The sequence below is a fragment of the Hemibagrus wyckioides genome, linkage group LG21 (assembly GCF_019097595.1).
Source record: "Hemibagrus wyckioides isolate EC202008001 linkage group LG21, SWU_Hwy_1.0, whole genome shotgun sequence".
Taxonomy (NCBI): Eukaryota; Metazoa; Chordata; class Actinopteri; order Siluriformes; family Bagridae; genus Hemibagrus; species Hemibagrus wyckioides.
This window is the reverse complement of record NC_080730.1, coordinates 2,236,004-2,250,215: the sequence shown is the minus strand read 5'-3', so window position 1 is coordinate 2,250,215 and position 14,212 is coordinate 2,236,004. Positions and strand designations below refer to the sequence as shown.

Below are 14,212 nucleotides of genomic sequence, written 5' to 3'. Positions count from 1 at the left end.
TACACACTACAGCGCCGCCTGCAGGAGTCTTCTGCATTCTACTTAGTAACTTAGTATGCGGTTTTGCATGTAGCCTACGGAGGCGCTAAGTCACATAGAAAAATGTACTATGTTTTGTGGTGAATGCAGACAAGAACACAAAAACGTTTTAATCTGATTTTATTTATAATAAACTGACAGGAATAATGAAGAAATAACGTAGATGATACATATATAAATATTTATATATAGAGAGGTATATACTGATTTACAGTGCCAGTGTTAGCATGATTGGTTGAGCCTTTAATTAGCCTGGATGCAGGGGTGGAAAACTCTTAATTAATCATACTTCACTACTTTATTTTGGTGTATTTATACTTCATTTGAGGATTGTTGAATGATTACACTCTGATTACTTAATTAAGAGTAAGACATAGCCTACTTTCTACACCTTGCACCTTTAATAATAATGAATAAAGTTCTTGTTACAAATTCAAAGTCTCTTCTTCTCCTCTCATCCATTTACATTTACATTTCTGGCATTTGGCAGACGCTCTAATCAAGATCGACTTACATTTATCTGATTTTATACAAGCAATTGAGGGTTAAGGGTCTTGCTCAGGGGCCCAGAAGTGGCAGCATTGTGGACCTGGGATTCACAACCTTCTGATCAGGAGTCCAACACCTTAACCACTAAGACCTTAGCGGTGACACCTTAACCATCCAGCTAATAGTAGACAGTAAAAGTAGGCAAATCCACAGTTTAGTTTAAAGCATCCAATCCTAAGCCAATTAATGTGGAAAAGAACAGTCAAGAATCATGTGAATTGCAATATGCAATGTAGTTAATGCTATAGCTATCTGTCTAATGAGGGAAAAGCTACTGGACTGCAGTTTGGAGTATTTACCTCAGTAAAATGTTTTACGTCGCACAAATGTATGAAATAAGGCATCTTCTTTACTCCCTAGAGATATGAACTTCATCTGATTTAAAAAAATAATGTTAAAGTAAATGTACCTACTTTACTAAACTTGATTGCCTATATTTAGCCTACTTTAAAAACACTATAGTTATATAACATATTTACAGTTTTTGCTAAGTGATAAAAGTTATTTTTTACATAAAAACATGGTGACTGCATAATTCCAAGTTCAAATCATTTTTTTTTTAGCATCTTAATACTTGAGTACATTTAAAACTAATTTACTTTTTACGTTTTGGATTTGCTACATTTAATTGAGTGATATTTTTAGTATAATTTCTAAATATACTTTCCACCCCTGTCTAGATGTCTATCACTTTCACAACATGCTTAGTTGTTATCCTCTTTATTTTCCTCCTTACTCTTCTCTTTACTTTCCTCTTTATTCTCATTTTTATCCCCTTCTTTATTGTCTTCTTTATTATCTTTTTTAGGATCTTGCTTATTTTTATCTGGTGGTGGCTCCTCAGGTGGAATCGGTGGGATTCCCTCTAAGATCGAGGCGAAGTATTCATTTTTGTTGAGGTCTGGCTCCTTGACCAGGAGGTGACACTTTGGAAGGTAATAACTGACCGTGAGCGCTGCATTGCTAATCAAAGTGAACACTACTTGAGCGATCGTCTTCTCTTTGTCATCCAGGCCAGCATAGATTGGGATAAATATGACCCAAATTACACAGTAGATCAGGCTGGCAATGGTAATGTCCCTAGCAAAGTTATACTGCCTGACGGGCTTTGGTGCCATGAAGGTGCACATGAAGCAGATCAAGGCCAGCAGACCGTTGAAACCCAGCATGAGGCCAAAGTTCAGTATGGGTTCAACAGGGCAGGGCAGGAACCTCTTAACAAAATTCACTTCCAGACTATCTACCCACTTGGTGAGCGAAGGCCCTTCAAGGATAAACCAGCCAACGAGCCCTGACTGAACACCACAACATGCTAGCACCAGACTCCAGCTGCCAAGGCCTTGCATGTTCTCCATGTTCTGCAGAGCTTTTTCAGGGAACTCACACACATAAACAATCTGTCAACACAAGAAATAAGAAGACAGGGATCACACAATCTCATTAGCATATCTACAGATACTACAAATTAGATTTTTTTTTAGCTCACCTGCATGGAGATAGCCAGGAGGGTGGACAGGGCCACAGTGGGGAACATGACATACAGAAGGATCTGGAAACGGCAAATAACATCGTTTGGCTGACCCAGGTACAGCACCAAACTAATACAGCTTCCCATCAGACTCAGCAGGCCCAAGCCACACAGCGGTCCTCCCAGTGCTTTCAGGAGCGGTGTCCCTCTGTGCTGGAAGAACAGGACACCCATCGCTGCCTGACAAGACAGCAGCAGAAGTCCAGCCAGGATCAGAGCTACTGATTCAAAAGAGGACCAAGCCAGGTATTCGTAGGTGGGGAAGACGCAGCTGGTACTGCGGAATGTGGACCACTGGCGCGGAGGACATTTGGTGCACTGGATATCATCTTTGAAGTAAGGAAAATAAGAAGATTTTAAAGTGTTTTTATATATTTAACCTCTCCAGACCTGACATCCATTCTGATTTCTGTCAGGTAATTCATTCATTGTGTAGATGAGACAAAGCCAGATGATAGGTGGTCAAGGATTAATGACCAATCGAGTTCAGGCATTGCTCTAGTGAGTGAGTTACGCTTTTGCCTGGATAATAATAAAAGGTCAGTAAGCTCAAATTTGGACTTACCTTTAAAAGTAAAAATAAAAAGATATCAAGATTTACAGGCTAAGCTAATCATTAATTAATAGATCATTTGTATTGATAAACATTATATTGCCAAATGTTTTGGGACACCCCTCCAAATCACTGAATTCAGGTGTTGTCAGGGCTCGGCCAGTGAAAGGAACTCTTAATGCATCAGCATACCAAGACAAAAATTCCCATAAACACACTCCTAAACCTTGTGGAAAGTCTTCCCAGAAGAGTTGAAGCTGTTATAGCTGCAAAGCGTGGGACAACTCCATATTACATTCATGTGCATATAAAGGGAGATGTCCCAAAACCTTTGGCAATATAGTGTATGTATATATTTGAAAGCTTTTAGTGAGGATGTGTTAATTGCATTGTAAAAATCATTCATGTTATTAATGAGTACACACATCTCACTGTAACTGTATTGTTGGAATTGGTTTTAGAGACACTGGAACAATAATATTACAAATAAACAAATCTAGGATTGGACGGTGATTTGTCGTAATTCTTTTTGGAGTGGACAGAAGTGAGATTAAAACACACCTCTACTGAATTCTGAGTCTCACCTGTTCTGTTTTGGTAGGTTCCCTCTGAACAGTCACTGCAGTCAAAGCAGCAGGAATAAAATCCTTTAACAATACGCACTTGTCCTGATAGACAGTCAGAGGAGCATTTAGATGTGGGGATCTATTATAAAGTAAGATTTAATGTCAGATTTAAATAATAAAAAAAAAGCGATAAAGTATATTCATTGAGAACTCCGAGGTTTCTTTAATACCGTATTATTCTTCGTGTGCCATTTTATGAGTGTCTTATTAATCGTCAGGTTCTGGACGAAGGTCCCGATGTCTTGGAAGCTCACAGTGTTGTTCTGAAAGACCCAGGCTAACAAATCATAGCCGATACTGGGGTTTCCCTCTGAGTCAAATTTAATTTCTGCTCCATTCAGTTTCATTGAAACCTTCTGTACCCATGGCAACAACTGAGCACAAAATAAAACCAAAGGAAGTGTTGATTTTTTTTGCATAATTATGTGGATAGATTATAGTTGTGGATTGAAACCCTACCTGCCAGGGATATATATTTTCCTCCTTGTAATCTTCAGTACACATGCTAGCGTTGCAGCCGAGCATGTTGTGCAGCGCATAGGCCACGCTGTAGACGGCAGAGTAGACGCTGAAGGCGGTGCGCTGCACCAGCTCGGTTTCCACAATGCTCACGTTTGCAGGAGAAAGACTCCAGCAGTCTGGACACGGGTTCTCCAGAGGAGAAACGTCAGCACCCGGCTGCGTGAGTTGCATTTTGAGTCTCTCTTCCTCCATGTTGGTGAAAAGCTGATGTACGTATGGACTGAGCAGGCTGATGGGTTGGGTCATGTCGGTGAAGCCCAGCACGGTGCCGACGGTCTGAATGCCAGTCAGCGTGACGATGCTGCTGTGTACGGCCCACGCCGTGCTCGCTAGCCAGACTCCTGTCATGTTCCTCCTGATTACCTGCAAACAGAAGAAAAGATCCTCTGGTGCTGAGAATATTATTAACCTTAAATTTGTATTTAATCAGTCATATCTAAAATAAGCTGATCAGTACTTAGTGGGTGACATCATTCTGTTATGAGTTTTGCATTAATGTTTGTTCATGGAAAAATTCTTAAAGCATTTAAAAGAATGGTGTGGGATTCCTGTCAGCCTTGGAGTTAATCAGCCAGATGTTGTGAGCCATCTAAAAGTGTTTTTTTTTTACTGGATATTATTTTTTCATCTGGATATTATTTTATTCGAGGTTACTTATTAAAGGCTTGTTAATACCACTGTGTGTGTGAGTACTCCGATGTTTTCACCTTCATTTAGGAAAAGCATATGTTAAAAGTTACACTTGGGTGCTCAGTGTTTGCATACCCTTAGGACCAAATGACTGAAGGCAAATAAATGTAAATGACAGAAAGACATTTAGGATGTTAGGTTTCACAGATGATATTAACCTAAAAAAAATGAAAGTAAAAATGTGCATCAGGGTTGTATGTAGACTTCTTTAGACTTCCAAACTGTATAAAATACACTATATTGCCAAAGGTCCCTCCAAATCATTGAGGTGTTGTTTTTCAGGGGTTGGGCTCGGCCCCTTAGTTCCAGTGAAAGTAACTCTTAATGCTTCAGCTTCATACCAAGACATTTTGGACAATTTCATGCTCTTTGTGGGAACAGTTTGGGGATGACCCCTTCCTGTTCCAACATGACTGCACACCAGTGACCAAAGCAAGGTCCATAAAGACATGGATGAGTGAGTTTGGTGTGGAGGAACTTGACTGGCCTGCACAGAGTCCTGACCTCAACCCCATAGAACACCACTGGGATGAATTAGAGCGGAGACTGTGAGACAGACCTTCTCGTCCAACATCAGTGTCTGACCTCACAAATGCGTTTCTAGAGGAATGGTCAAAAATTCCCATAAACATACTCCTAAACCTTGTGGAAAGTCTTCCCAGAAGAGTTGAAGCTGTTATAGCTGTAAAGGGCGGGACAACTCCATATTACATTCATGTGCATGTGAAGGCAGATGTCCCAAAACTTAAACTTAAACTTACTGGCAATATCCTGTATGTATAATATATATTTTTTCTACATATATTTTTTAGTTCTATTCACTTTAATTCTATTTTTATTGTAATTCTGTTCTATGATAATAAGAGTATTTTTATTCGATTTTTATGAAATATCTTTTAAAAATTTGTAAATATAATATATAGTAACAGATTATACAGATTTTGCTTAATGCAGTTTAATAAATTAGAAAATAGCTTTGATTTGAAGAATGAAGACTTCAGGGTGTGCTGTTAGGAAAATAATCAACTCTTCATCACACCACTGGACACTGAGTGTGTTAAATCATTTTTGGCTGTCTTATTGCAGTATGGAGTCGTGTTTTTTTTTCTAATGAGAAATCAAGCATCACCTCACCATATGTTTCTCACTCACCTCTTTGAAGAAGGCGGCGGTTGCTGTGGAGGATGCAAACACCACCACCACGCCCACTTTGGCCTCCACTATGCCGTCCAGGATCTCTGATATGATGGGTACCGGGTTTTCGTAGACTGGTATCAGCCCCTCGTAGGCTACACAAATGCCCCCGTTAGCAGCGTTCTGGGACACCTGCTGTTGACCCTGCTTGCCGTAAGTCTCATCACTGCCGATCACCGCCACCCAGTTCCAGCTGAACGTCTGCAGTAGCTGCACCATGGCCAGGGCCTGCCAGCTGTCACTGGGGGCAGTGCGCATGAACGAGGGGTAGGTCAGCTTGTCACTGAAGCTATCACTGGTGGCTCTGTAGCTCACCTGTAGGGGGAAGCAGCTACCATGAAAATGACATAACACGTGATAAACACTTTATTTGAAATATTTATTCAATAATTTCTTTGCTTATTGCATAATTATTGCATTGAAAATGTACATTTCTAAATATTTTGTTAATGTTATATTTTCATGACATATGGCACAGTAAAAGTGAGATGTTTGGATGTTTATTTGTTACAGTTTTAATGTATTTTCCTGTGACACACACTTTCCCCACTGGTTCACACACTTGCTCTTCCACTTACCTGTGGCATCAGGAAGAAGCTCACCAGCTGGCCAATGACAGCCGCCATCTCCGAGCTGTACGGTCCAATGATGGCGTGAACTCTGGTCTGGTACTCGGTGTAGTTACACATGACCTCCATGATGTCGGTCTTGTTCGTGGTGAAGAAAAGCAGCGTGGGCTTCATAATAATGGCAGACTGTCCGCAGTCATCGTAGTTCTCGAAGCCCAGCTTGATGTTAGGCAGAAGGTCGGGCGTGGCATTGATCTCGTCTATGGTGTACTTCATCACTAATGCCAGCGCGAGGCCATACTGATCAACCCTGTCACAGAGAAAAACAGACTTTAGCCAGAAGGTCTGCAAAATCAAGCCTGGACTAATATTAAAGGAATACCTCAGTGTTATTTTCACCTAAACTGGTTTCGATATTTTCATGAAATACAATTCATGAAAATCTTTGAAGATGAACATCGGACCTCGCTTTGTAACAGTCTAAAGTAAAGCTGTAACTTTAGAATTTCCCAAATCTTCAGAACAGAGGAGTTTATACTGTGCAGCTTCTCTGCATCATGACAAGAAAAAAGACCTGGGATGTTCCTCAACATTATATTTGACCACGATCTGATAAAAAGCCTGAACTGATGTTTTTTAATACGTAAAAAATGTGAGTAATAGAGGACTTATTAAAGATAAAGAAAAGAAAAAAAACCCTTTTACTTAACCCAAGCCTTTAGTCTGTCATTATAAATAAGATCTGCATAAAATTGTACAGGGAATTCTAAATTATTGTCTGTGGTAACGACACATAAGCTACAGATGTTGGTAGAAAATAAGTTTATGATAACTGTATGCAAATTCTCTATAGCCATACGCCACCATTGTGTAACATTAAATCTGAAATTCAGCCCATCATTCTTCTTTCAAAGTCAAACACTATCTCAGCCAGTTCAGCTCTTCCTCTGAGGTCTTTATGACCGGTGAGAACAAATGATTACATCTACAATGATCTACCTCTTGCACTGAATATCGTCCGGTTCCACTCTCTCGGTCAGGTTGCTGGTCAGCTGATTGATGGGAAAAAGTCCACCAAGTACAATATCTCCAGGAGACTTGAAGAGATTTGTGGAGATCTTCTGGAACCACTGCGGATTCGCTCCATGAGAAGAACTGAGTAGGCAGAAGAGAATCAGCAGCTTTGTCCGTCCAGCTGTACTGCAGAACATATTCATGAAATGAGAGAAAGCCAGTTATTGAGTCAGTTTAACTGGTTCTGCTTCAGCTGTTGGGTAGGGAACTAATTATCTTGATGGTCTGGAGACACTGGTGTTATATGTCCTAATACTTTGCTCAGGGTCTGTGCTGCATGTATATACGGCCAGATGTGTATTTAAATCTGTGGTTTACATAAAGCTGCCATCGAACCCACGCAAGTGTATGAAAATAAGCTGGTAGTGCACTCTGGGTCTTGCTCAAAGCTTGTGCAATCATTTTACAAAGATGAAATAGCATATAAAATAGAATGAGATGCATATTCAAGAACCATTTTGCATACACACACACACACACACAGTGGGTAAAATAAGTATTGAAGTATCACCATTTTTCTCAGTAATATATTTCTAAAGGTGCTATTGACATGAAATTTTCCAGAAATCAAACCCCAGATGTACACAAATTAAGTTATTGAACACGCTTACTGAAATTTATTAAATACTTTCTACAAAAGTCTTTGTTGGTAATGACAGCTTCAAGATGCCTCCTGTATGGAGAAGTTAGTTGCATGCATTGAAAATCGTGAAGGTTCCATGGGTTTCTTCTATGAACTCTGATCTTTAGCTCTTTCCATGTATTTTTAATTGGATTCAAGTCAGCTGATTGGCTGGACCATTCTAGCAGCTTTATTTTCTTTCTCTGAACCCACTTTTGAGAGTTTCCTTGGCTGTGTGTTTAGGATCATTGTCTTGCTGAAATGTCCACGCTCGTTCCATCTTCATCATGCTGGTAGATGGCAGCAGATTTTTATCAGGAATGTCTCATTTTTCCATTCGTCATTCCTTCAATGATATGAAGTTTGCCAGTAGCATATGCTGAAAAACAGCCCACACCATGATGTTCTCACCTCCAAACCTCACTGTTGGTCTGGTGTTTTTGGGGTGATGTGCAGTGCCATTTCTCCTCCAAACATGGTGTGTATTATGGCATCCAATGAGTTCTATTTTGGTCTCATCTGAGCAGACTGTATTCTCCCAGTATTTTACATGCTTGTGCAGCAAACTTTAAACGAGCTTCAACATGCTTTTTCTTCAGCAGTAGAGTCTTGCGTGGTGAGCATGCATACAGGCCATGGTGGTTGAGTGCAATACTTATTGTTTTCATTGAAACGATTGTACCTGCTAATTCCAGGTGTTTCTGAAGCTCTCCACAAGTGGTCTTTTCTGATCTGATGTTCTTTCCTCTTCCGGGTTATGGCCTCAACAGTGCTCACTAAAACATTCAGAAGTTTTGAAATCCTTCTGTAACCAATGCCATCAGTATGTTTTGGTTACCGTGTAATGAGACACCTTTTCATAGGCCATCAGTTGGGACTGAACCAGCTGATATTAATTTGCACTGACTGATTGATTTCAGCTGGTGTCTTGGCTCTTTCTGTAGGATCGGACCACATGGGCTAGCCTTCGCTCCCCATGAGCATCAATGAGCCTTGACCACCCATGACCCTGTCTCTGGTTCACCACTGTTCCTTCCTTGGACCACTTACTGACCACCGCAGACCGGGAACACCCCACAAGAGCTGCAGTTTTGGAGATGCTCTGATCCAGTGGTCTAGCCGTCACAATTTGACCCTTTATCAAACTCACTCAAATCCTTACGCTTGTCCATTTTTCCTGCTTCTAACATCAACTTTGAGGACAAAATGTTCACCTTCTGCCTAATATATCCCACCCACTAACAGGTGCCATGATGAGGAGATCATCAGTCTTATTCACTTCACCTCTCACTGCTCACAATGTTATTGCCTGATATATATATATATATATATATATATGCTTGCATGGGTTTTGCAGGAATTTGAAACATGCATAGAAATAATTTAACGACTCTTTTATATTCCTTCAGTCTAAAATGACAGAATGTCTGCAGGATTCATTCTTTTGCACTGTAATGAATTTAGAGACTTTGTTGTGGGTTTTTCTCTTTTTAAACTTATTGGTTACAGACTTGCCACAAGTATATTACATAAGTGAGAAAGGTTAGCCAGCTGCATGTTCTCATATTTCAGTCACTTGAATCACATTTCCATGCATTTGTTTGTGGCAATGACTCATAGCTCTTTAGTGAACATTTGGATCAGGGAACAATAAGCAGAAGGACGTTATGCCTTTATGTCAGCATTATATGGAGCAATATACACACACAAAACGCTTTCACTGAGACGTTTCATGTTTGACCTGAAATGTCAGAAATGGTGGATTCTCCACTAACATGTGAGCGTTGAAATCAGAGATGAGAGGTGAATGCACTATATTGCCAAAAGTTTTGGGACACCCCTCCAAATCATTGAATTCAGGTGTTGTTTTTCAGGGGTTGGGCTCGGCCTCTTAGTTCCAGTGAAAGGAACTCTTAATGCTTCAGCTTCATACCAAGACATTTTGGACAATTTCATGCTCTTTGTGGGAACAGTTTGGGGATGACCCCTTCCTGTTCCAACATGACTGCACACCAGTGACCAAAGCAAGGTCCATAAAGACATGGATGAGTGAGTTTGGTGTGGAGGAACTTGACTGGCCTGCACAGAGTCCTGACCTCAACCCCATAGAACACCTTTGGGATGAATTAGAGCGGAGACTGTGAGCCAAGCCTTCTCGTCCAACATCAGTGCCTGACCTCACAAATGCGCTTCTAGAGGAATGGCCAAAATTCCCATAAACACACTCCTAATCCTTGTGGAAAGCCTTCCATATTACATTCATGTGCATGTAAAGGCAGACGTCCCAATACTTTTGGGAATATAGTGTATATTGTAAAAATGCTGAGCTAGCTCATGACTATTCTGTTTCAGTGAAGCCATTTATTAAGAACTCAGCCAGCTATTGATATATTTTATGACCTCTAGCACATGGCAGACCTTTCCTGGTGCTGGACTGTTCCTGGTCCTGTACGTTTATTTGGTCCTGTACGAAAGGAGTGTCCAGTGTCAGCACTTCAGGTGTAAATTTTGGGTTTTCGGACATCTGAACAGAAGACAGACTGCTGAAGGAACAACTGGTTATAGCTGCTGTAATGTCAGTGATAACAAGAAGTAACGTGTTTCACAGGTGTTCCATTACGTCAAACATAATTAGAAACGGATAGAGAAGTATGTTGTGTTGCTTTAAGTTTTAACTCTTTGCAAATTGGTGTATGAAGACATTATAATTACATACAGGGTTGCACAAGATCTGGTTTAAGAGCTGGCAAAATTATCTAGACTGTTCCACAGCTCCTGATTGGTCTATATTGGTTCTGGCTCCACCTTTTCACCGTTGATTAATCACTCACACACCTGTATATCCTCTGTTCTCAGTGATATCTTATTTAGTTTATTTATAATACACCAAATGTGTTTATTCTGCATTTCAACTATCCAGCACAGTCATGAGATCCCATGATGCACTGCAATAAGCCCAAAAACTACTAAAAGATGCTGCCCTAGCCATTCTCTTCAACAGTGATAAAAACCCCAATATCATCAACTATATTATCAGCAGGACCTGAATTCTGTGACTGAATTTCCTGGACCATGTTAAAGCACCGCTGTGCCGTGGCTTCACATTGTGCCGACAGTATCCTGGAGTCCATGTGTGTTTTAACGCCTGCTGTCTCTGCAGATGCCAATTCCAGCATTAGCCAAAATGCATCATGCCTCTCTGATGTGTTAGAGCTAATTTAATCACTTGTTATTCAGAGGTGTGATCCGGTCCCGGAGAATTTGCACGCGTTTACTGTTGAGTGAAATATTAAACCAAAGTATTAGAACAAGGTTTGCATACATATTTAGGCTGTTTTGACTGTGCCACAAATTTCCAAGTGTTTTGCATGGCTAAGGGCAGGCATAGCATCGCAATCATTCTTCTATCCTTCAGGGTTTGTTCCAGAACAAAATTCAAGTAATTTCTATTCCAATATATTTTTCTTTTGGACCTAGACAATAAGGGTTGTTTACAGATTTTTAACTAGTCATAAATATTTATTGTGCTACTTTTAGTTCGGCAGAAAAACATTTAAGGATATACTATATCACTCTCTCCATGACCCATTACCAGGACATCCATTACCAGATCAACCAGGAAACACAGTATTCAATCAGATTTACTCAGCACAAATATAATACATCAATATCAGTAGCAGCCTTGATCCTGCCAATCTGGACTACACTATATTGCCAAAAGTTTTTGGACGTCTGCCTTTACATGCACATGAATGTAATATGGAGTTCTCCCACCCCTTTGCAGCTATAACAGCTTCAACTCTTATGGGAAGACTTTCCACAAGGTGCTTATTGGAATTTTTTGACCATTCCTGTCTAGAAGCGCATTTGTGCGGTCAGGCACTGATGTTGGACGAGAAGGCTTGGCTCACAGTCTCCGCTCTAATTCATCCCAAAGGTGTTCTATGGGGTTGAGGTCAGGACTCTGTGCAGGCCAGTCAAGTTCCTCCACACCAAACTCACTCATCCATGTCTTTATGGACCTTGCTTTGGTCACTGGTGTGCAGTCATGTTGGAACAGGAAGGGGTCATCCCCAAACTGTTCCCACAAAGAGCATGAAATTGTCCAAAATGTCTTGGTATGAAGCTGAAACATTAAGAGTTCCTTTCACTGGAACTAAGGGGCCGAGCCCAACCCCTGAAAAACAACACCTGAATTCAATGATTTGGAGAGGTGTCCCAATACTTCTGGAAATATAGTTTAAGTACACACTCACCATCCATTTTAATAGGAACACCTGTACATTTCGAAGCGATGCGATCAGTCAGCCAATCATGTGGCAGCAGCACAATGCCAACGTTAAGCTTCAAGTCATCATCAGAATGGGGAAAAAATGGGTTTGTTATTTCCTATTAAAATCTGATCTCTGTCATCCTGGTCATCACAATTTTCCTCATATTTTTTAAAAAAAAGAATTCATGTAGTTCCGCCCCCAGGGTCTATGGTTGTCCATAGAGCAGGCTGTCTATAAAATGACTGACCGAAGGCGTGTCCTAACACAAACAAGTACTCTGGACTAGAATTTTTTCTGAACTGTATTCTCATGCCAATATAATGCATTATTTACTTATTTTTTATTCTATCTATCTATCTATCTATCTATCTATCTATCTATCTATCTATCTATCTATCTATCTATCTATCTATCTATCTATCTATTATATCTATATATTTATTATTTGTACATGTTCTACAAATTTTCCAGGATATTTATAAGTAAGGGAAAACAAATAATGGCACCTTTAAGCATGCTACTTTTGACTGTAGAAACAATATAATAGTATTTTCTATTATTATCTACTTATGTATTAACACTTATGTATTTTTTCTATTATTATGTATTTTATTATGTTTTTACTTATTTGTAATGTCTCATTTTTTTCTGCATTTCTGCTTCTAATCTTTTCCTACTTCTCCATATCTTCACTCCAGCTTGCTCGGGCATCGTGATCCTTGATTGTCCACTTCCGGCTTGCATTAAATTTAAATTGATCCTAACTGTTCTAATTAACAGCCCCCCCCACCCCCACCTGTTACCTCAGACCCCTTAATAGCCACACACCGGCTCTGTCCTGGACTGAATTGCATTTTCCTCTTATAAGTCCATGTGAACCTCCCGTTTTTCCTCAACAGGGGGCAGTCAGAGTACGAGAATATCTGAACTGATCGATATGAATTGAGGTTCTGCATAGAAAAGATGACGAATTTTGCCTCAGGATGTGTATCTGTCATATCAACAAAGAATACAAAGAGTAAATACAAGTTTACACAACATTTATTTACTTTATATCTGATATTTGTTTAATACAAAGTGTTCAGATATGGACTGGATTTAATAAATCACTCCCACAGATCAAATCTGAGTACTTTGAATAAGTTTTGATGGACTAACTGGTAATATTTCCTTGAGTTGTCACCTCTGAGTGGACTTTCTGTCCATGTTCTTCCCGTATTTGTGTGGGTTTCCTCCGGGTTTTTTTTAATCTACTTCTGATAAAAATACAAGGGGAATTGGCTAAGATAAAGTGCAGCTAGATGTGAATGTGTGTATGCGTGGTGCCCTGAGATCTGACATTCCATCCATCGTGTAGTCCGGCTTCACACCCAGAATTCCTGGGATAAGCTCCGGATCTCCCACAACCTGTAACAGGATAAATCAGTTCCTGGAAGTGTTTTATTCTGCTTATATCACAGCAATTTGCCAAGAAATGCTAATTAATAATTTATTCATGAACACCACCTTTCACTATTTAATCCTGGTAAAGTTCTGCAACTTTTGTGAAACAAGATCGATTCGGTATTCTTATCAGTTTATCTAAACGCACACACACACACACACACACACACACAAAGTGAGTGTGCAGTAATGTACCTGTTTTTGTACATTGTGTCCAAGTGTACAGTGTGCTGCCCTGTGTGTGGGTGGGAAAGTCAACTAAAAGCCGTCCTCTCTGTGTGTGTGTGTGTGTGTGTGCATACGTGTGTGTGTGTGCATGCATGCGTGCGTGTGTGTGTGTGTCTGTGGGCGTAGGCCTGAGCAAGCATGTGTGCACTTTTTTTTTTTTTTACTGAAAGTGGCATTGCAACATGCAGCTCGGTTCGTGTTATGCTCCAGATTATGATCTGTTTTTTTTCCCCCTTGTTGGAATGTTAAACCCATGTGGCAAGTCTTACTTGATGAAAAGCTTTATAAGACACACACACAC

The 14,212-nt window shown here is 40.1% G+C and overlaps 1 protein-coding gene across 1 annotated transcript; it reads right to left on the bottom strand.

Annotated features, from left to right (window-relative positions):
* Window positions 1-69: 69 nt before the first annotated feature.
* On the bottom strand, window positions 70-7,588 carry LOC131342750 (taste receptor type 1 member 3). Its single transcript, XM_058373937.1, has 8 exons — window positions 7,270-7,588; window positions 6,280-6,580; window positions 5,660-6,016; window positions 3,755-4,180; window positions 3,466-3,669; window positions 3,254-3,374; window positions 2,075-2,445; window positions 70-1,985 (listed from the first exon to the last, which is right to left on the bottom strand). Exons 1-8 carry the CDS (start codon window positions 7,485-7,487, stop codon window positions 1,293-1,295), a joined length of 2,691 nt encoding a protein of 896 aa, XP_058229920.1. The 5' UTR covers window positions 7,488-7,588; the 3' UTR covers window positions 70-1,292.
* Between the last annotated feature and the right edge of the window lie 6,624 nt (window positions 7,589-14,212).

Coding starts and splice junctions, on each gene's coding strand:
- LOC131342750 (XM_058373937.1), bottom strand. CDS start 7,487: ATGAATATGTTCTGCAGTACAGCTGGACGGACAAAGCTGCTGATTCTC. Junction 3,375..3,465: donor GGCACACGAAGAATAATACG/GTATTAAAGAAA, acceptor ACTTTATAATAG/ATCCCCACATCTAAATGCTC. Junction 2,446..3,253: donor AACCTACCAAAACAGAACAG/GTGAGACTCAGA, acceptor CTTACTTCAAAG/ATGATATCCAGTGCACCAAA.